The sequence below is a fragment of the Mesoplodon mirus genome (genome assembly GCF_964341445.2).
Source record: "Mesoplodon mirus genome assembly, chromosome: 12".
Classification (NCBI taxonomy): Eukaryota; Metazoa; Chordata; class Mammalia; order Artiodactyla; family Ziphiidae; genus Mesoplodon; species Mesoplodon mirus.
The window spans coordinates 38,082,459-38,101,771 of NC_138988.1; the positions used below are offsets into that span (position 1 = coordinate 38,082,459).

The 19,313-nt window shown below is 59.1% G+C and overlaps 2 protein-coding genes across 6 annotated transcripts; both read left to right on the forward strand.

Annotated features, from left to right (window-relative positions):
• Positions 1-1,363: 1,363 nt before the first annotated feature.
• Positions 1,364-12,588, forward strand: HYAL2 (hyaluronidase 2). The gene is made up of 10 exons (XM_082637700.1): positions 1,364-1,479; positions 3,566-4,545; positions 5,039-5,128; positions 5,562-5,968; positions 6,733-6,827; positions 7,176-7,249; positions 9,475-9,507; positions 9,984-10,907; positions 11,265-11,354; positions 11,535-12,588. The coding sequence occupies exons 2-10, from the start codon at positions 3,616-3,618 to the stop codon at positions 11,850-11,852; spliced, it is 2,961 nt and encodes a 986-aa protein (XP_082493826.1). The 5' UTR covers positions 1,364-1,479; positions 3,566-3,615; the 3' UTR covers positions 11,853-12,588.
• Positions 12,589-13,265: 677 nt separating this feature from the next.
• HYAL3 (hyaluronidase 3) lies at positions 13,266-18,961 on the forward strand. 5 transcript variants are annotated; one of them, XM_082638792.1, is made up of 5 exons: positions 13,313-13,391; positions 16,947-17,087; positions 17,713-17,857; positions 18,068-18,157; positions 18,274-18,961. In XM_082638792.1, the coding sequence occupies exons 2-5, from the start codon at positions 17,065-17,067 to the stop codon at positions 18,535-18,537; spliced, it is 522 nt and encodes a 173-aa protein (XP_082494918.1). In that variant the 5' UTR covers positions 13,313-13,391; positions 16,947-17,064; the 3' UTR covers positions 18,538-18,961. The 5 variants fall into 5 exon arrangements, with proteins under 5 accessions (XP_082494917.1, XP_082494918.1, XP_082494919.1 ...); XM_082638791.1 differs by having other exon boundaries at positions 13,266-13,391; positions 16,947-17,857; XM_082638793.1 differs by lacking the exon at positions 16,947-17,087 and having other exon boundaries at positions 13,331-13,391.
• The last annotated feature ends 352 nt before the right edge of the window (positions 18,962-19,313 follow it).

The window sequence follows — 19,313 nt, forward strand, 5'->3', positions numbered from 1 at the left end:
TTGTCAAGTGTGGAGCAGGATCACCCTCTGCAGCCTGGACTTGCAGTTTTTCTTTGGGCACCTTCCCATTTTCCCAATAAGATGCCAGGCATAAGGCCCTATCGTCGTCCTCCACTGTCCCTCCCACTTACTGCCCCAAGGCCAGGGTTCTGCCATGCTGGGTGGCAGCCCATCACCACTGTCCCAGTGTGGGGGAACTCCCTGTGCTGGGCCTGCCCTAGCTGACCCCAAAGCTGGAAACAATGGGGGTCATGGCTGTGCTTCCCCACTCCCTCCTACTGGGCTGTGCTCACTTCCTTCCTGAGGAAGTGTCCCTGCCCTGGGACAGTCTGGTCTGGCCTTTGTTTCCCCAGGGGCCCCCAGCCTTGGAGCTTTTAAGGCCTGTGTCCCTTGTGGAGCCAGCACAGTGGTCCAGGGACACCACCCTCCCATGCCATGTCCTGAACTCCTTGGTCATCAGGGTAGACTCTAGGATATGTGCCCATCTCCCCCAGTCCCCCAGTCTTACACAGCCTTCTGTTATGGGAGAGGGCCTGGGCATGAAGGAGGTGGGCCGGTAGGGTCGGGGGGTGGGTAGGCTCAGGGTGATTTGAGGGTGTGCAGATTTGTACCCCTGGAGGGGTCTGCTGGGACCCTGCTTCAGCCCTCCTGGGAGCTAGCCATGTTATGGGCACCCCCTTCCCACAGGAATACACCCCTTTCCTCACCCATGTGGTAAGGAGCCCCATACCTTGCAGCATCTTAGTGAAATCCACCCAGGAACATCCTCTGGCAGGAGAGCACCCTGCAGAACCCTCCCAGGCCCTGCCCCTCCCCCCAACAGTCACCCACATCAACACATTGTCCACTCTGTCACACTTGGGATGCTTCCGCTCTCAGTGGAAAAAAATTGACTCAGCTCCTGTAAGTTCCCCCAGCACCCCCACCCCAGGGCTGGTTCTCTTCTTCACCACCTGCTTTGGGGGATCATCTGCCAAACATCCCCCAAGTAGTTTGACCTCCCCAAGCACCACCACCAGGGCCTCTCCACTCACAAGCTGCTGGATTTGAGGATGGACCTCAACCTTAAGGGCAGGTTGGGGAGAAAAGCTTTCAGTGTTAAGGAAGCTGCCAGCATGGGGGAGGCTGGCACCTGAACCAGGTCCCCCAGTCTTCCTGTCACCTGGTGCGGTTTGCTGGGCCAGGGCCTACTCAGGGGAAGGGTGGGGCGGGCAGCCAGCCAGCAGGGCATGCCGGAGGGAAACGGTCAAGGCGGTCCCCTCCCCCCCGCATGTTCCTGGCCCTTTCCTCTCTGAGGGGCAGCAGGAAGTGAGGAGAAAGGGCCGGGGCGGGAGGCGGGAGCGGGTGGGAGGGATGGGGTTTATCAAGTTGCCGGCGGGCTGCCCGGAGGGCAGCAGCTGGTGTGAGTAGCTTGTCTGGAGACTTACCCCGGGAAGGAGGGAGGTCGCCGACCTACTGGGCCGACGGACTCCCACACAGGTGAGCCCAGGGCAGACGACTGGTCTGCACCCTGGTACATGCGCTCACAGCAGCGCTCCCTGCCTCCCAGGCGCGCGGGCGGGGAATGGGCTGGCCATACAGACCCGGGCCCTTTGGGGAGCTGAGGATCCCGGGGGAGCGGATCTAGGAAGAGGCAAGGAATACTCCCCCCATGCCAGCTCCAAGCCTGCTCCCCGGAAGGAGGGGCTTGAAGGACGAAAGGACTTAGGATACTGGGCAGAGGCCCAGGGGAAACCCTCTGGCCGGGCCGGCTTTCTCTGCCATCTGGCCATGAACTTCTGCAAGGGTGGCAGCTTCCTCAGAGTTGAAAGGAAGCCTTGGGGGCTCCCACAGGCCCCCCAGAGACTGGACAGGGGGCGATGGGAACCCAGGGATCGGCCTGTGCCTGATGCAGGTCGGGGGCAGGGGGACGCCCTATCCCCAGGACCCGCTGGGCTTACTGGCCCCAGCCGGGCGGGCCTAGCTGCGACCCACAGCTCGTGTTGCCAGGACAACCACTGCTTCCACCCAGTCCTGGAAGAGCTAAGACGCGGGTGCTAGGCCCCCTCCCCAAGTCTGGCAGGGGGCGGGGATTCCCTTCAGACCAGGTTCGGGGGAAGGGAGCCCTGATCCGTAGGGGGCGGCACATTATTGTCCTGCGAGACCGGAGGTCGGCTCTGGTCACCGTCCCCCTTTCCATACAAAGGGGCCCCAAGACTGGAGACTACGCTCTGGGATGCTGAGCCAGATTCACTACTACCCCCGGCCAAGGCCTCGGGGTCCCACAGCACCTCCTTCTGGCCGGGTGACGGAACGCCACCTCCTTTATTCCCTCCCCGACCCCCGTCCTTTATGCTGTCCCTTTAAGCGGCTGGCCGCGTCGCAGAGCAGGGAGGACTGTACCACCGGCCGCAGGCTGCGGGGGGGAATTTGGGGCTGACTGGCCCTCACGGCTGAGACTCCACAAGAAAGTCCCATTTGGAGGGGTCTCACGGTCCCAGATTGATGGCCACATTCCTCGGCAGAGGATCTGGGGACCTTGGAGCCCAAAACGCAGCACTGGCTGCCCGAAAGTCAGGCACACCTTTCCGCCCCCGCCGCAAATCCTGCGCAGGGCCCGCCTCCGCGCTGAATTCTTAAAGGGCCCGCGGGCTGGGAGGGCGGAGCCAGTAGAGGAGCCGAACCGGGGCAGTGCCTGGTGGAGCGGCCGGAGCGGGCCGGGCTGGGGCGGGGATGGCGATGGCCATGGCGCAGGTCCCGGCGGCTCCCTGCGCGAGGTGAGGGAGGGCAGTGCGAGCCTGGAGGCTCTCTCCGCGGGCTCTGTTCTGAGCCCCCAGGGAGGAGGCCCAGGACCCCCCCCCCAACTCTGGGCCGGGTTCAGCCCCCACGTGCGGGGCGGGGGCGGGGTCCCGGACAAAGGCCAGGTGGAGTGGGCTTTACCCCGGACCGCTTGGCCCGCGGGCGCGATCATTCCTGATAGCTGTAGAGGGAAATGCCGGTCTGCCAGCGCCACCGTGGGAGATCCACCACCCCTTTGTCCCCGCGGGGCCTCCACCAAGCTTGGGAGAGTGCGCTGAGACAAAGTCTGTTAGCCTCACTCTGCTGCTGGGCGGGTGCTAAAAAAGATACCAGCTCTGGGGCTGTGTTACAGCTTCCTAGCTGCTTCATCAGCTGTGCCTTGCCTTACCCAAATGCTATGGTTTCTCAGGACCAAGAGTACTTCACAGGGTAGAGTGGGCCTCGGTTTGGGGCCCACTGGGGTGGTATTCAGTCATGTGTGAGTCTCTGGGCAGTGAGTCTGTAGCTCAATTCGTCCAGTTCTCAGAGGGGTCACAGACCTAACAAGTTCCTGCCCAGCCGTAGGCTACCTGCTCTAGGAAGGAGCCCTGGCAGTGAGTTATGAGGGTGTCTTGCCTTGCGCCTCAGGGGTCTGTGGTCTCTCAGACATGTTATAGCCAATAACAGGGTCTGAACAACCCTGGGCACGGTGCTCTACACAGCATGGGCTTTGGGAGTATGGATGGGTTTGGGGTGGACACCTCCAGGATTCTATAGACTGATTTGTTGTCTCCCACCTTTCCCCCAGTTCCTGAGCTAGTGCCAGGCAGGTGACACTGTCTTCCTGCAGCCCCCAGCATGTGGGCAGGCCTGGGCCCTGCCGTCACACTGGCCCTGGTGTTGGCGGTGGCATGGGCCACGGAGCTGAAGCCCACAGCACCACCCATCTTCACGGGCCGGCCCTTTGTGGTAGCATGGGATGTGCCCACACAAGACTGTGGCCCACGCCACAAGGTGCCACTGGACCCAAAGGACATGAAGGCCTTTGATGTGCAGGCCTCACCTAATGAGGGTTTCGTGAACCAGAACATCACCATCTTCTACCGTGACCGGCTGGGCATGTATCCACACTTCGATTCGGTGGCGAGGTCTGTGCATGGTGGCGTGCCACAGAATGGCAGCCTCTGGGTACACCTGGAGATGCTAAAGGGGCATGTGGAACGCTACATTCGTACACAGGAGCCTGCAGGGCTGGCAGTCATCGACTGGGAGGACTGGCGGCCAGTGTGGGTACGCAACTGGCAGGACAAGGATGTGTACCGCCGATTATCACGCCAGTTGGTGGCCAGTCGCCACCCTGACTGGCCACCAGACCGCATAGTGAAGCAGGCGCAGTATGAGTTTGAGTTCGCTGCACGCCAGTTCATGCTGGAGACACTGCGATTTGTCAAGGCATTTCGGCCTCGGCACCTGTGGGGCTTCTACCTCTTCCCCGACTGTTACAACCATGATTATGTGCAGAACTGGGAGACCTATACAGGCCGCTGCCCTGATGTTGAGGTCTCCCGAAATGACCAGCTGGCCTGGCTGTGGGCTGAGAGCACGGCCCTCTTCCCCTCTGTCTACCTGGAAGAGACACTCGCTTCCTCCACTCATGGCCGCAACTTTGTCAGCTTCCGTGTTCAGGAGGCCCTTCGCGTGGCTCACACCCACCATGCCAACCATGCACTCCCGGTCTACGTCTTCACGAGGCCCACCTATAGCCGTGGACTCACAGGGCTTAGCGAGGTATGTGCCTCCCAGGGCCCTGCCTTCGTCCTTGGGAAACCACTGCAGGCCTCCTGCCCCCAAGTTTACTGGCTACTCTACATCTCCTCACCTTATTCTCTCTGTAACCCTATGAAAGGGTTGCATTGTTATCTCCATTTTGTGGATACAAAAATTGAGGGCCAGAGATGCTGAGAAATTTACCCAGAACTTTCCAGCAAATCCAGGCAGAGCAGGGACTTGGGCCTAGTATTCTGACTTTGCGGTCCATCCTGATAGGTACATACTAGGCCCAAGTGGGCCCTTGGTTTGGGAATGGGAGGCCAGAATTGGGGGTGGAAACGGCTTAAACATTTAAGGAGAAAGTGAAACAGCTGCTGCCTAGGGGTGAGAAGGAGAAGACTGGGCTGGAGGGAGATTAGCAGGTCTGAACAGGCTAGGGCCTGCCCACCCTGTCTGTCCTTCTCACCCTGTGGTCTCAGTATTCCCCAGTGACCATCTCCTTCCCATGCAGATGGATCTCATCTCCACCATTGGCGAGAGTGCAGCCCTGGGTGCAGCTGGTGTCATCCTCTGGGGTGATGCGGGGTACACCACCAGCATGGTAAGTAAGACCCACCCAGCCTACTGGAGCTGAGTCTGCAGGGACAGGCAGAGCGTCTGTGCTTTTGGCTGCAAACCTCAAAGTGGTCCCCTCATCTGTCTCCCACCCGAGGAGCCCCAGTCCCAACATAGAAGACAGAGTCCCTCCCCTTCTCCTAGGAAGGGGGATTTGCTATCTTGACCAGTGTTGAGTTCCACCCTGCCCCATCTGCCCTGCTGGGTTCCAGTCCCTGCCCCCGCCCCCTTCTTAGAAGAAATAGGAACAATGAGGGCTCAGGCTTGCGTGTGTGTGTGTGTGTGTGTGTGTGTGTGTGTGCGCGCGCGTGCGCGCGCGCATTGTTAAAAGAAGGTACAGTCACCACAGTGTAGACAGAGTTTCCATCTGGGCCTGTGGACTGAGACAGCTGACCCTGATCCCTGACCTCTGCCCCCAGGAGACCTGCCAGTACCTCAAGGATTACCTGACTCGATTGCTGGTACCCTACGTCGTCAATGTGTCCTGGGCTGCCCAGTACTGCAGCTGGGCCCAGTGCCATGGCCACGGGCGCTGTGTGCGCCGTGACCCCAGTGCTAATACCTTCCTGCACCTCAGTGCCAGCAGCTTCCGCCTAGTGCCTAGCCACGCACCTGGTGAGCCACAGCTGCGACCAGAGGGGGAACTCAGTTGGGCCGACCGCAACCACCTGCAGACGCACTTTCGCTGCCAGTGCTACTTAGGCTGGGGCGGCGAGCAATGCCAGTGGGACCGCAGGCGGGCAGCTGGGGGTGCCAGTGGGGCCTGGCCTGGGTCCCACCTCACCAGCCTGCTGGCTGTGGCTGCCCTGGCCCTCACCTGGACTTTGTAAGGGTCTCTCACACAGCTGCCAGGCAAGCTGGCCTCTGCCACAAGGGCTCTGCCAGGCATGTAGGAGCCCACAAGGGGTGGACAAACCAGAGTCTGAAGGGGCAGAGCCCCCTGGGATGCCCAGTAGGATGTCCGTACCAGCTCCCACCCCCTGTTCTAAGGGGGAGGGGCAGTCCCGTGGGAGGCCCCTTCTCTCCCTGCCAGAGAGGAAGAGGGGCACAGCTGGCCGGGGAGGACCTGACCCTACTCCCCTGCCCCTGAATAGTTTATTATTATTATTTTGGGGTCTCTTTTGTAAATTAAATATGAAACAACTGCTTCTTTGCTTGGACTGTCTGTGCCTGGGCCAGGGCATGTGAGAGAGATTTCAGGGTCTTCCATATAAGGTTTGAGCTCAGTTCTGTCTCTGTGAGACTCTCTGCTGGGGACTTCTCATCTGTAAAATGCATTCACTGGGATCTGCAGGCCAGAGCTTCCCACTCTAGCTGTCCTGCTATGGCAGGGGCCACTGGGGGTGGAGGGACTCACAGTCTACCCCAACACCAAGGACCTTGCTTTATCCATATTGATTGGAAAGCAGTTGGGTACAACCTTCTGTGAGGGATGGGGCTCATTGTGCTTCTCCTACTTGGTACTGTATCCCCAGCTGGGCTGGTGCCAGTCGCCTCGCCTTGCCCACCCAAGAAGAAAGGGGAAAGTGGATGTTTGATCTTCCCTGGCTGGGCAGGTAGCCAGATCACTCCTCCCTGCTGTTCTCACAGGCAAGGGCGTCTCCTCCACTCCCCAGTCCCAAGGACAGTGGACTTCAGCCACACGCACTTCTTCCCATCTGGCTCAGAGTCCTCCACTGGGTATGGTCAGGGGGAGGCAAGCAGGGCATTGGGATCTGAATCATGAGGTCCAGTCCCTGTTCCACTGCAGAGATGCATGATGGGGTGAGGGGGAGTCATCCTCAACAGTCAGCCCTGTAATGGCCATGGGAGAGCATAGCTTGTCCCCAGCTGTACCGAGGAGAGAAGTAGCAGCCAGAGCAGTCATACCAGCTCTGACCTGCTTCACTTCCTCTGCTTCTGAAGTGAGTTATTCTGGGTGGGGCCCTGCCCCTCCCCTCAGCCATTGGGCCCACACCTGGATTCCTCCTGTCCCTCCTGGATTCCTCCTGGATTCCTCCAGTCATCAGTGATGACTGATCCCCTGCCCTCAGATATACCGGCTCGAGATAGACTCAAGAAACTGTCGAGCAGTGAGGAGGGCACCCCAGCCACAAGCACTCGGGAAGTAGCCTCAAGGAAGTGCTTTCTACATTGAAGTTGGGTTGGTTTTTTTGGGGGGGTGGGGCATACCATGCACAGCACATGGGATCTTAGTTCCCCGACCAGGGATCGAACCACTGCCCCCTGCAGTAGAAGCACGGTTTCCTAACTCCTGGACTGCCAGGGGAGTCCCTACATTGAGAGTCCCTACACTGAGTTTTGAAAGGTGGGGGGTAAACGATGCTGGGAACAAAGCATGGGCAAAGGCTGGAGGAAGACAGAACACAAATGGAGACACAGAGTTTGAGGCTAGGGTGTGACGGGGGTATGCCGCAGGTGGCCCTAGAGTGGCACCAGGCCTGATTTTGTCTGATGATGGTGACTATCTTACCTGTTCAGTGAACACACTGAGCACACACATGTGCCAGGGCTGGGCTGGGTGCTGGGGATGCACCCATGAACCACACCAGCAAAGACTGTCATCCTCAGGGGTATGACGGCATAAAGGGAGATGCACTTTGGATGCCAAGACCAAGTCAGATGTTGGACAGTGGAGAGTGCTCCCCAGAGGCATGCAGGCAAGGGGATGGTGTGGTTAGAGCCTGGAGAAGCAATCCTCACCAGATCGATATTGATTCAGGTTGTAAAGTGATCCTTCATCCCTCTGGCTGCTGATGGCAGAGAACAGAGAGGAGGTGGGGTGGTAGCACTGGGAGGGAGATGGCAAATCACATGGTGGGGGTAGGGGAGGGGTCCTGGCTGCTCGTGACCAAGGTGGGGAGATGCCGGCTGGAGAGAAGATTCAGGTGTCGATCAATAAGGCCATAAGATGATGGAGCCAGCAGAGGGAGGGCAAGGAAGGAGGAGCTGTGACTTATCTCCGCAACACCTGTGACTTCCCCTACCCAACTGTGACCCCACACACAGCTGTGACCTCCCCTACACAGATGTGACTCATGCACACCTGTTAGCTACCCTGCCCACATCTGTAACCTGCCAACACACAGGTTATCCAGACATACCTGTGACCTGACCCACGCAGCTGTGACCTGGCTGTGAACTCAGGTTCAGACTGGGCTGTTCAGTGCTTTCACCTGGGCCAGGAACATGATGTTTCATTCACCCCACTCTGGCAGGCAAGCCTGGGCCTGAGCACCTAGCAGGTCTCAGTTGCTAGTGTCTGAATCAGCAAACAAGCAAAATCACAAAGGAATGAACAAGCATGTCATCACTGATACACTCTTGTTCATACCCATGGTCACACAAACATGGGGTCTCATGGTCATAAGACAACAGGGTCTCACACACACCAAGTCCCAGGCACTGGGTCCCACACTTGGACATACACACTACTGGAGTTTGTGGAGTGTCCCAAATGTCCACTAACTGGAGCTTTACACAGACACAGTCACTGATCCAGCACATATACAAAGGGTGACAACGCAGCCCTGACTTCAGGAATAGAGTACCTTTCAGACACAGGTCCTTAAAGGAGGGATGATTTATCCACTAGGCACTGTAGGCACAGGGCCACAATACTTGTACAGGCCCACAAAAATGTTTTAATTTTAATCTTTTTTAATCAGAAGAAAAAATACAGGAATAATGAATATAAAATAATGAATTCCGTCTGGATTATATCTGTCCTTATGCCAATATAGTCATAAAATATATATTTTTTAAAATATGTATTTTTTTGGCCACGCAGCACACGGGATCTTAGTTCCCCGACCAGGGATTGAGCCCGTGTCCCCTGCAGTGGAAGCACAGAGTCCTAACCATTCCCTTAAAATGTTTTTTTGAGGAACGGGTCCACAAAGGTGAAAGTGCCTAGGGCCCATAGGTGTCATAATGCAGCCACGTGGGGAAGGCACCCAGACTCCAGTATCACACACAGGGCTGCCCAGTCGGATCTGCCACCCAGACAGCCCCCATGCACTGCTACCATCCCAAGTAAAGCCACAAAGTCCAGCCCCAGTGCTGACAGAGTGGGAGGGGCCGCTTCTGGTCTAGCCCCACCTCCTACCAAGGGCACTTTGCTAGGAGTGCAGAGGTGGCTCTGCTGTCTGGCCCAGCCCTCTAACCCAGGGCCCGCCCCTCAGCCCGCCCCCAGACTGGGTGGGGTGACCCCTACAAAAGCTCAGGGTTTCCAGCAGCGGCTTCTTCCTCCAAGAGTCACGGTGCAGCTGAGGCCAGAGTTAAGGAACAGAATCTTGCTGAGCCCTGCATAGGCCCTCACCCTGAGGTCAGGAAGTTTGGAGAATGAGGCCTTTCAGCCCTGAGGTCAGCAGGGACAAGTGGGCAGATTGGCGGGTGTACAGGAGGGCTGGGCTGACCTTTCCTGCGTCACTGAGCATCCCCTCCTGCATGGGTGGCCAGGATTCCTGGGGGAAGAGACAGGGAAGCCCCTGCCTCTGTCAGTCGGCCAGCCTGGGGGCTGAGGACCTGGCTCTCAGCCAGTCTTCTCAAGACAGATGTCATGGCTTCTGTGGCCCTTGGGGAAGAGGGGTGGGCAAGCCAGGACAAGACCTGTGGGAGACAGAGGGCAGAGGTCGGCCCAAGAGGCAACTCGGATGTGCCCTCTAGTGGCCATGTTCCCCTCAATGCCTCTCCTTTGCCCTCTGACTTCCCCGAGCCCTGCAGGTCAATATTTACCTGAAGCCAGAACAGAGGTGGATTAATAAGGGACTTGGCCTGCCTGCCCTCAGTAGGGGTCTGAGAGTTCAAGGCCTGCTTTCAGCTCTGCTTCCCCTGGCCAGGTTTCCCTAGACCTTCCCTGTGCCACTGCAGCCCACCTGCTTCCCATCTGCACCCTCTTCCTGAACTTGCTCGGCATGGCCGAAGGCTCCAGGGACCCCGTGGTACCCAACCGGCCCTTCGCCACCATCTGGAATGCAAACACCCAGTGGTGTCTAGAGAGGCATGGCGTGGACGTGGATGTCAGTGTCTTTGATGTGGTGGCCAACCCAGGGCAGACCTTCCGCGGCCCTAACGTGACCATTTTCTACAGCTCCCAGCTGGGTACCTACCCTTACTACACATCTGCTGGGGAGCCCGTATTCGGTGGCCTGCCCCAGAATGCCAGCCTGGCTGTCCACCTGGTCCGCACATTCCAGGACATCCTGGCTGCCATGCCTGCATCCAACTTCTCAGGGCTGGCAGTTATTGACTGGGAGGCATGGCGCCCACGCTGGGCCTTCAACTGGGACACCAAGGATATTTACCGGCAGCGCTCACGGGCACTGGTACAGGAGCAGCACCCTGACTGGCCAGCTCCTTGGGTGGAGGCAGCAGCTCAGGACCAGTTCGAGGGGGCTGCGCGGGCCTGGATGGCAGGCACCCTCAGGCTGGGACAAGCACTGAAGCCTCGTGGCCTCTGGGGCTTCTATGGCTTCCCTGACTGCTATAACTATGACTTTAAAAATTCCAACTACACCGGCCAGTGCCCACCAGGCATCCGTGCCCAGAATGACCAGCTGGGGTGGCTGTGGGGCCAGAGCCGTGCCCTCTACCCCAGCATCTACCTGCCCGCAGCACTGGAGGGCACGAAGAAGGCACAGATGTTTGTGCAGCACCGTGTGGGTGAGGCATTCCGTTTGGCCGTGGGTGCAGGGTACCCTGATCTGCCAGTGCTGCCCTACGTCCAGATCTTCTACGACATGACTAACCGCTTTCTGCCCCTGGTGAGTCTCCTGTGACCCCGCCCACCTTGTAACCTACCTTGTCAGGCATTAGTCCAGTAAGTGAGGCCACATAGCCCTGGGGCACTTTAGCCTTGGGACACTTTCATCCATTCCCTCTCACATTCTTTGAGCACCTACTGTGTGCCAAGTTCTGTGCTAGGCACAGACAATTCAGCATTCTTCAGAAAGAAATCATCCCTGCCTGCATGGCACTCACAGGCTAGAGTAAGGGCAGGCTTGCCTCTGGCCACCAGAGCTAGAGCAGGCTATGAATTATTTGTCCCATGCAATAGTGTTACAGCAGTCTGCTGTGGGGACAGAGGGAGGCCCCACAGAGCTATGCTGTCCTTTCCCCAGGAGGAGCTGGAGCACAGCCTGGGGGAGAGTGCAGCCCAGGGGGCAGCAGGAGTGGTGATCTGGGTGAGCTGGGAGAACACAAGAACCAAGGTGAGCTCAAGCCCAGGATGGGGGTGAGGGTGGGGGCAGGAGTGGGGCTGACAGGCTGACTGGGAGACCCTGGCCCACCCTTTACCCCTGCAGTCCTGGCTGACCAGCAGGTGAGTGCCTCAATGCCCTAGGTGGACCCATGCATGGCCGTGGTGTCCTGATGCTCCCCCTCCCACCTAGGAATCCTGCCAGGCCATCAAGGAGTATGTTGACACGACACTGGGGCCCTTCATCCTGAATGTGACCAGTGGGGCTCTTCTGTGCAGTCAAGTCCTGTGCTCTGGCCATGGCCGTTGTGCCCGGCGCCTCAGTCACCCCAAGGCCCACCTCATCCTCAGCCCCACCAGTTTCTCCATCGAGTCCACGCCTGGTGGTGGGCCCCTGACCCTCCGAGGTGCCCTCTCACTCAAGGATCGGTTGCAGATGGCTGTGGAGTTCAAATGTCGCTGCTACCGTGGGTGGATGGGAACATGGTGTGAGCAGTGGGGCATGTGGTGATTGGCACATGCACACATTGAGTACCTAATGCAATCTGGACCTGGCTACAGCTTTCTCAAATACAGGCACAGTCACATGAGTTACGGTCACAGTCAGAAGTACACTCAGGCACTGTCATGAGCATATGCCAGCACATTCACACCTGCTTACAGACCAATATAGTTGCATAAGGAGTTAGAGCCTTGGGCACCCACCCAGCGGAGTTAAAAATATTTCCTCCAGAGACACTGAGCCAGTCTTTAAACTGCAGCAATCACAAGAACTGACGTTCCGGACTTCCCTGGTGGTCCAGTGGTTAAGATTCCGCGCTTCTACTGCAGGGGGCGGGGGTTCGATCCCTGGTTAGGGAACTAAGATCCTGCACGCTGAAAGAAAGAAAGAGAGGGAGGAAGGAAGGAAGAAAGAGCTGACATTCACTGGGTGCCTACTCTTTCCAAGTCCTGTGCTAGGCATTTTAAGTAGTCTAACTTAATTGTGCAATCCTAACACGATGCTATGAGGAAACTGAGGCACACACAGGGAGGGTAAGCACTTTACTCAAGGTTGCAGACAGAAAATAGAGCAGCTGAGATTCAAACCCAGGTGAATCTGGGTTTGAATCCCTACCCTCTACCTCTACCTCTATAGCGATGGAGCCCTTTGGCTCCTACTATATGTCGACGGTAATCAGCCCTGCACTGCAGCCTGAATCCGTTCAGAGGTAACAGCCTCACAAATAAAGCAGACATGATTCTAACTTCAAGAGCTGTTTGTTGAGCACCTAAAATGTGCAGGCGCTGGGATCCAGAGGGCACAGGAAAATTCTTTTCTCGCTCAGATTTTTTTTTTTTTTTTTTTTTGCTGTACGCGGGCCTCTCACTGCTGTGGCCTCTCCCGTTGCGGAGCACAGGCTCCGGACACACAGGCTCCGCGGCCATGGCTCGCGGGCCCAGCCGCTCCGCGGCATGTGGGATCCTCCGGGATCGGGGCACGAACCCGTGTCCCCTGCATCGGCAGGCGGACCCTCAACCACTGCGCCACCAGGGAAGCCCTCTCGCTCAGATTTGATGTCTGTCCGAGGGCGGCTGCTTCTCAGGGTAGGGCCCAAATTTCGGGAGGAAGCTCCACCTGACCGTTTCCACGCTGGGCAGGAGGCTGACGTGAGCCGAGACAAAGCTGAATTGGGGGGAGACCTATCTGAGTCTGGGGCGGGGCGGGGCAAGATGGAAGCCCAGCCCACCGGTAATGGAGCCGGCGCTCGGTTCGCGCTCACAGGGAGCTGGGCCTGGATAAGCAAGGGCGGGAGGGGCAGAGGTAGACCCAGGGCAGAGATCCAGTCTGCGTCGGGTCGGCGTTATGACGCGAGGGGCCGGGGCCGGGGGTTGGCCGCCCCGAAGACCCGGGACCTGGTGGTGTTCCGCGGGCCGTGACGGCTGCAGTGCGTCCGCCTCACCGCTAGGGGGGGAGCGCCGGGGGCCGGAGGGGTCCGAGCCAGAGACAGCGAGATACAGATCCGTGTGGAGCGAGGACACGGAGCATCACGGAGCCAGGCGTCAGCATGTTAGTACTGCCCCCTCCCCATGCGCGGCGTATTCGTCCTCATTGTCCCCCGCTCTCCCCGTCCGCTCCGCGCGTACAGTTCTCAAGTGACTAAGCCGCCCCGCACGCCCTCTTTGCGTCTGTCGTTCCCTCCCAGAGCATGCCGAGCCACAGCCGCCCAGAGTCAAGCTCCCGAAGCCCCCACCCCCAAACTCCACGGTTTGTCACCCAGTGGGAGGAAGGGGGAAACCGAGGCAGGAGAGACTGCCGCCTCTCTCTGTGGACCCGGGAGCACCACCCACAGTGGGTGGGGTCGGCACAGAAGGGGTTAAGCCTGAGGGGGAAGTCTGGGGCTCCAGGCTCAGGGGCGGATCCTGGGGTTTCCTCTCTCCTGGTCCAGGGGTGCAGCTGCTGCGGAGGTGGCTGATGCAGGTGAGGGGCTTATAGCCCTCTGAGTGGGATGTGGTATGAGGGGAGGGGGCTACCTGTTACTGGTCAGCGTGGAATTGGCCTCAAGCTCACGGGGCCTTCCTGGGGAGGTGGGGAAGGGGAGCCAGGGCATCCTCTCTGGAACAGGCAAGTAGAAGGGTGGGGCCCAGCGGCCACCTATCGCTAGAAATCCCCCAGCATTGACCCTCCTGCCAGCAGAGCCTGGGGTAGGATGGGCACACAATGGAGTTCGGGGTCAGGAGGTCTGAGCCCCCAACCTGGTAGCCGTTGGACACCCCTGTGGATGTAGGAAGGAAGCTGTGGTTCTTATCTAGCTAGGGTGGCTACGAAACAGGCCAGTGGGGAACCAGGCCTGCAGGAGCCACATTGCTGTGTGAGCCGGACCCTTTCTGAGGGGCAGTTGGGTCCATGCCCAGTCAAAGTGTCCTGAGCTGGGCAGTGTTGGGGAGGGAGCCATGGACTCTGTGCCCCTGGTAGGGAAGGCAGTCCAGGGAGGGGAAATTTGAGCCTGATGGGTGGGTGAATGGCACCCCAATATTGGTTAGGTGGCAGGCATGGCCCAGGTGGTCAAAAAGGCTGGGACCTGGAGTAGGGAGAAGGGTGGGACAGGGAAGTTCCTAGGGAAGCTGTGTTCCCTCCGAAGGGAATACAGCGTTTAAGCAGGGGGTAGTGGTGTCTAGTTTGTATGCTTTGTCTGATGGCCAGCCAGCTGCAATGGTGTAGGGCTGGATGTAGAGGAGGACAAAGCGGTAGTCAGAGCAGGCTGGGGCCTGGAGTCTTGAGTTCTGCCCTAGCCGTTAGCCCTCAGCCTCCATCCAGTGTAAGGCAGAGCACCCAGGATCCATCCCCTCTGCTCTCCACCTGAGTCAGGTCCCCCAGGTATAGGGGATGGGATCCTCCAGGTCACCTGCCATCAGGTGAGTATGGGGACAAGGTGCAGCCCACCAGTTCCAGGATGCGTGGCCCTCCTTAGCACTCTGTCAGCCACTCCCTGCCCCAGCCCCATCCTCCCTTCTGGCACAGCCCAGCATGGCTGTTGTCCACAGGAGGAGCACCCTTCTGGTCTCAGGAGATACCACTGCCTGGAGACTGTGGCCTTAACTCCCAGCCTGGCACTGAGCCACCTGGAACCCAGCAGGAGATGACCTTGGCTCCCAGCCTGGCAGCTGAGCCTGGATCCCACATGTAGGCGAGAGCTGACTCTGAGCCCTGGCCCAGCCAAGCTGACCCCTACCCTAGACCCTATACACCAGGTGGCGCTGATCCTGAGTACCACTCCAGCCTAACTGACTCTGGATCCTGCATGCCAGCCAGAGGTGACCCTGAGATCCAACCTGGCCAAGCTGATCCTGGATCCTACACACCAGCCAGATCTGACCCTGAGCCCCAGGCTAGCTGAGTTGACCCTGGGTTCTGCATGCCATCCAGAGATGACCCTCAGTCCTGGCTCAACTGAGTTGACCCTGGATCCTGCATGCCAGCCAGAGGAGACCCCAGCCCCCAACCTGGCTGAGCTGACCCTGGAGCCTGTGCATTGCCGACCTGAGCTCCTGGATGCCTGTGCCGACCTCATCAATGAGCAGTGGCCCCGCAGCCGCGCCTCCCGCCTGCACTCCTTGGGCCAGTCCTCCGATGCCTTCCCCCTCTGCTTGATGCTGCTGAGCACCCGTCCCACGCCAGAGGCAGCCCCCATTGTGGTGGGCCATGCCCGCCTGTCACGGGTGCTGGACCGGCCCCAGAGCCTCCTAGTGGAGACGGTGGTGGTGGCCCGAGCCTTGCGGGGCCGGGGCTTTGGCCGCCGCCTCATGGAGGGCCTCGAAGCCTTTGCTCAGGCCCGGGGCTTCCGCCGGCTACACCTCACCACCCATGACCAGCTGCACTTTTACGCCCACCTGGGCTACCAGCTGGGTGAGCCTGTGCAGGGCCTGGTCTTCACCAGTCGGTGGCTGCCTGCCACCCTGCTCAGTGCCTTCCCCAGGGCCTCCTTTCCCCGGCCACCCTGCAAGGCCCCTAGCCTGACTGCCCAAGCTGCCCCAAGAGCCCCCAAGGGGTCATCATTGCCGCCACCCCCACCCCTGCCTGAGCCCTTGACCACCCCACCCCCACCTCCAGGAGGGCCCCCTCCACAAAGCCTGCTGGAGACTCAATACCAAGACCTGAGAAGACGCCCCATATTCTGGATGGAGAAAGACATCTGAGGGCTACCCAGGGCAAGATGCTGTCTTTCTGGGTCAGTTGACTGCTCAGGACAGTACCAGCCTCAGCCCACTGGCCATCCCTCAGCTTCTAGCCCCTGAGGGCAGCTTCAGCCTAGGCATGTCTCCTGAGTGCCAGTGGAGACGGCGCCATGGCTGTGGCTCAGAGCTGTCAGTGTGGCTGAATAAAGGCTTCTGTTGGGTGTGGTTGTGACAGTGTATTTGTTGACCCCCACCCTCATCTCCCAGCCTTGTCTTAGGTCCTCTGTCCCTGCAGGGGCCCTCAGATCCACCTCGGCCTTAGGGCCATGGGTGGAGGGACACCTGCCTTTTACCTCTCTCACTCTGCCAGGCCCAGGGGACAAGGAGACATTCACTTATCACCATTCACTGAGCACCTGCTGTGTTACAGGCCCTGGACTGGGCACAGGCAGTGGGGAACTAGACAGATAGGGTCTCAACCCAAGGGACAGGGCAGGCATACTGTGGCAGGATCCATGCTGGGACAGCAGGAGCTCAAGTTTCCTCACTCCGCTTGGAGATCTGGGAGACCTCCCAGGGCAGGTGATGTCATAGCAGAGACCTGAGTGCTGAGTAGAAATTAAGCCAGGCAAGGTGGGGGCTGAGTGTTCTTGGGGCAGGAAACAAAATGGGCAGAGGAAAGAAGGGGACTTGTGAAAGCTGTAGGTGGGGGAGGTGTCAGAGGGCACGGTGGTGCCATGGCAGAGATGGACAATACAGAAGGGGAGCTGCCCAAGCCAGCTTGGGTTGTGGCTGCTCTGAGAGGCCTATGAGACCCCTTGGGAACCAGGCTTTATGCACCTCCCTTTCTTGTGAAGAGGAGCTGGAGGAGTTTTCCCAGCTTTCTCTGCTGTGTGGAAGGTGTGGCCATGGCCATGCAGTCTAAGCTCACACCCCTTCTCTCCTGCAGGTTTCCATCCCTGGGGCATGACCATGCAGCTAGGCCTGGCCCTGGTGCTAGGGGTGGCCCTGTGCTTGAGATGTGGCCAGCCCCTGCTGCAAGCCCCTGAACGCCCCTTCTTGGTGCTATGGAACGTGCCCTCAGCACACTGTAAGGCCCGCTTTGGCGTGCACCTGCCACTAGAGGCCCTGGGCATTGCATCCAACCGTGGCCAGCGTTTCCACGGCCAGAATGTCACCATCTTCTACAAGAACCAGCTCGGCTTCTATCCCTACCTTGGGCCGAGGGGCACAGCTCACAACGGGGGCATCCCCCAGGCTGTGCCCCTTGACCGCCACCTGGCATGGGCTGCCTATCAGATCCGCCACAGTCTGCAACCTGGCTTCGCTGGCCTGGCAGTACTGGACTGGGAGGAATGGTGTCCACTCTGGGCTGGGAACTGGGGCCGCCGCCAGGTCTATCAGACAGCCTCCTGGGCTTGGGCACAGCGGGTATTCCCTAACCTGGATCCCCAGGAGCAGCTCTACAAGGCCCGTATCGGCTTTGAACAGGCAGCCCGTGCACTGATGGAGGACACACTGTGGCTAGGCCGGGCACTGCGGCCCCATGGGCTCTGGGGCTTCTATCGCTTCCCGGCCTGTGGCAATGGCTGGCATGGTAGAGCTTCCAATTACACGGGCCACTGCCATGCAGCCACCCTTGCCCGCAACACGCAACTGCATTGGCTCTGGGCCGCCTCCAGTGCCCTCTTCCCCAGCATATACCTCCCACCCAGGTTACCACCTGCTCACCACCACGCATTTGTCCGATACCGCCTGGAGGAGGCCTTCCGTGTGGCCCTCGCTGGGCACCCACATCCCCTGCCTGTCCTGGCCTATGCGCGCCTCACACACCGGAGCTCTGGGAGGTTCCTGTCCCAGGTGAGTGAAAACTGAAGTCTAGGGGTCTGACTGGGGAGGCCTGACATTCTCTGAGGGCCTGAGAAGCCACTCAGAGGCTCAGGGCCAAGGGACCTTCCTCTAGGGGTGGAATCGGATCATGGCAGTGAGCCATGAAAGTTCTTGAAGGTGGAGGTAGGGCCAGATGGAGCTGGCCAGCCCAGCCCTGGCTTAGCAGCTCTCTGCCTCCAGGATGAACTTGTGCAGACCATTGGTGTGAGCGCTGCACTGGGGGCAGCCGGCGTGGTGCTCTGGGGGGACCTGAGCTTCTCCAGTTCTGAGGTGATCATTGCCCCCTCCAGCCTGCCACACAGCCCATGCTGGGGTCCCAGAGATGGGGAAAGACCATGTCAGGGCCATGGAGCAGAAGCATTGATACATCCCTTCCCTCTCCGCAGGAGGAGTGCTGGCATCTCCATGACTACCTAGTGAGCACCCTGGGCCCTTATGTGATCAACGTGACCAGGGCAGCCATGGCCTGCAGTCACCAGCGGTGCCATGGCCATGGCCGTTGTGCTTGGCAAGACCCAGGACAACTGGAAGTCTTTCTGCACCTGGAACCAGATGGCAGCCCTGGAGACTGGGAGTCCTTCAGCTGCCGTTGTTACTGGGGCTGGGCTGGCGCTACCTGCCAGGAGCCCAGGCCTGAAGAAGCAACATAAAGCCAGGAGTCACCTGCCTCTGACCTTCATGTTCCTGCTGCCATCTTTCCAGTCCTGGAGGGAGGACTTTGTCCCACTCTGGTCTATTTAGCTTACAGTCACTTCTCCCATGCACACACCACACTTCCCATGGGATCCCTGGGGAGTGGAAGAGGCCAGAAAAAACCATACTGTTTTAAAACTAGAGGCCCTCTGAGATCACCTGATCCCTCCTGACAAGAAAGCAGCCCCAGGAAGAGTCGGTGTTCCAGAAGGTTAAGGTTGCCAGCCCAGGGCTCTGTCCTACACCTCACTGCGTCCATGGAGAGGTCACAGGAGACCCGTCCAGGGGCAGGTGGGCCCCTGAGGAGATCTTGGCTAAGATCTGTAAGTGCTAAGCTGTTGTCTGTAATCTGCTTTCATCATAAAGTTACTTTTTCTTTCACTGCTTGAGGTTTGGCTGTTCCCCGATTCCACCAAACCCACCCTCTTCCTGTCGCGAGCGCCCGCTGCCAAGTACCCAGAGCTGCCGGTCCTGCGTCGTGGGCAGCTACAGAGTTAACGACTACACGTGTTGGGCGAGGGGGGTGGGGGTGTGGGGGGAAAACGCCGCAAGGCATTGTGGGTGCATAGTTCAGCTAGAGCGTCGTGGGCCTGTGGGTCCCGGGAGCTGACTACAATTCCCAAGGTGCTCTGCGCCCAGCCGGGGGGGCGGTAATCCGCGCGCAGCACCTTGGGAATAGTAGTTTCGGCCGCATGGAGAGGTTCCATGAACCGAGAGACCAGGAACTCGCCTT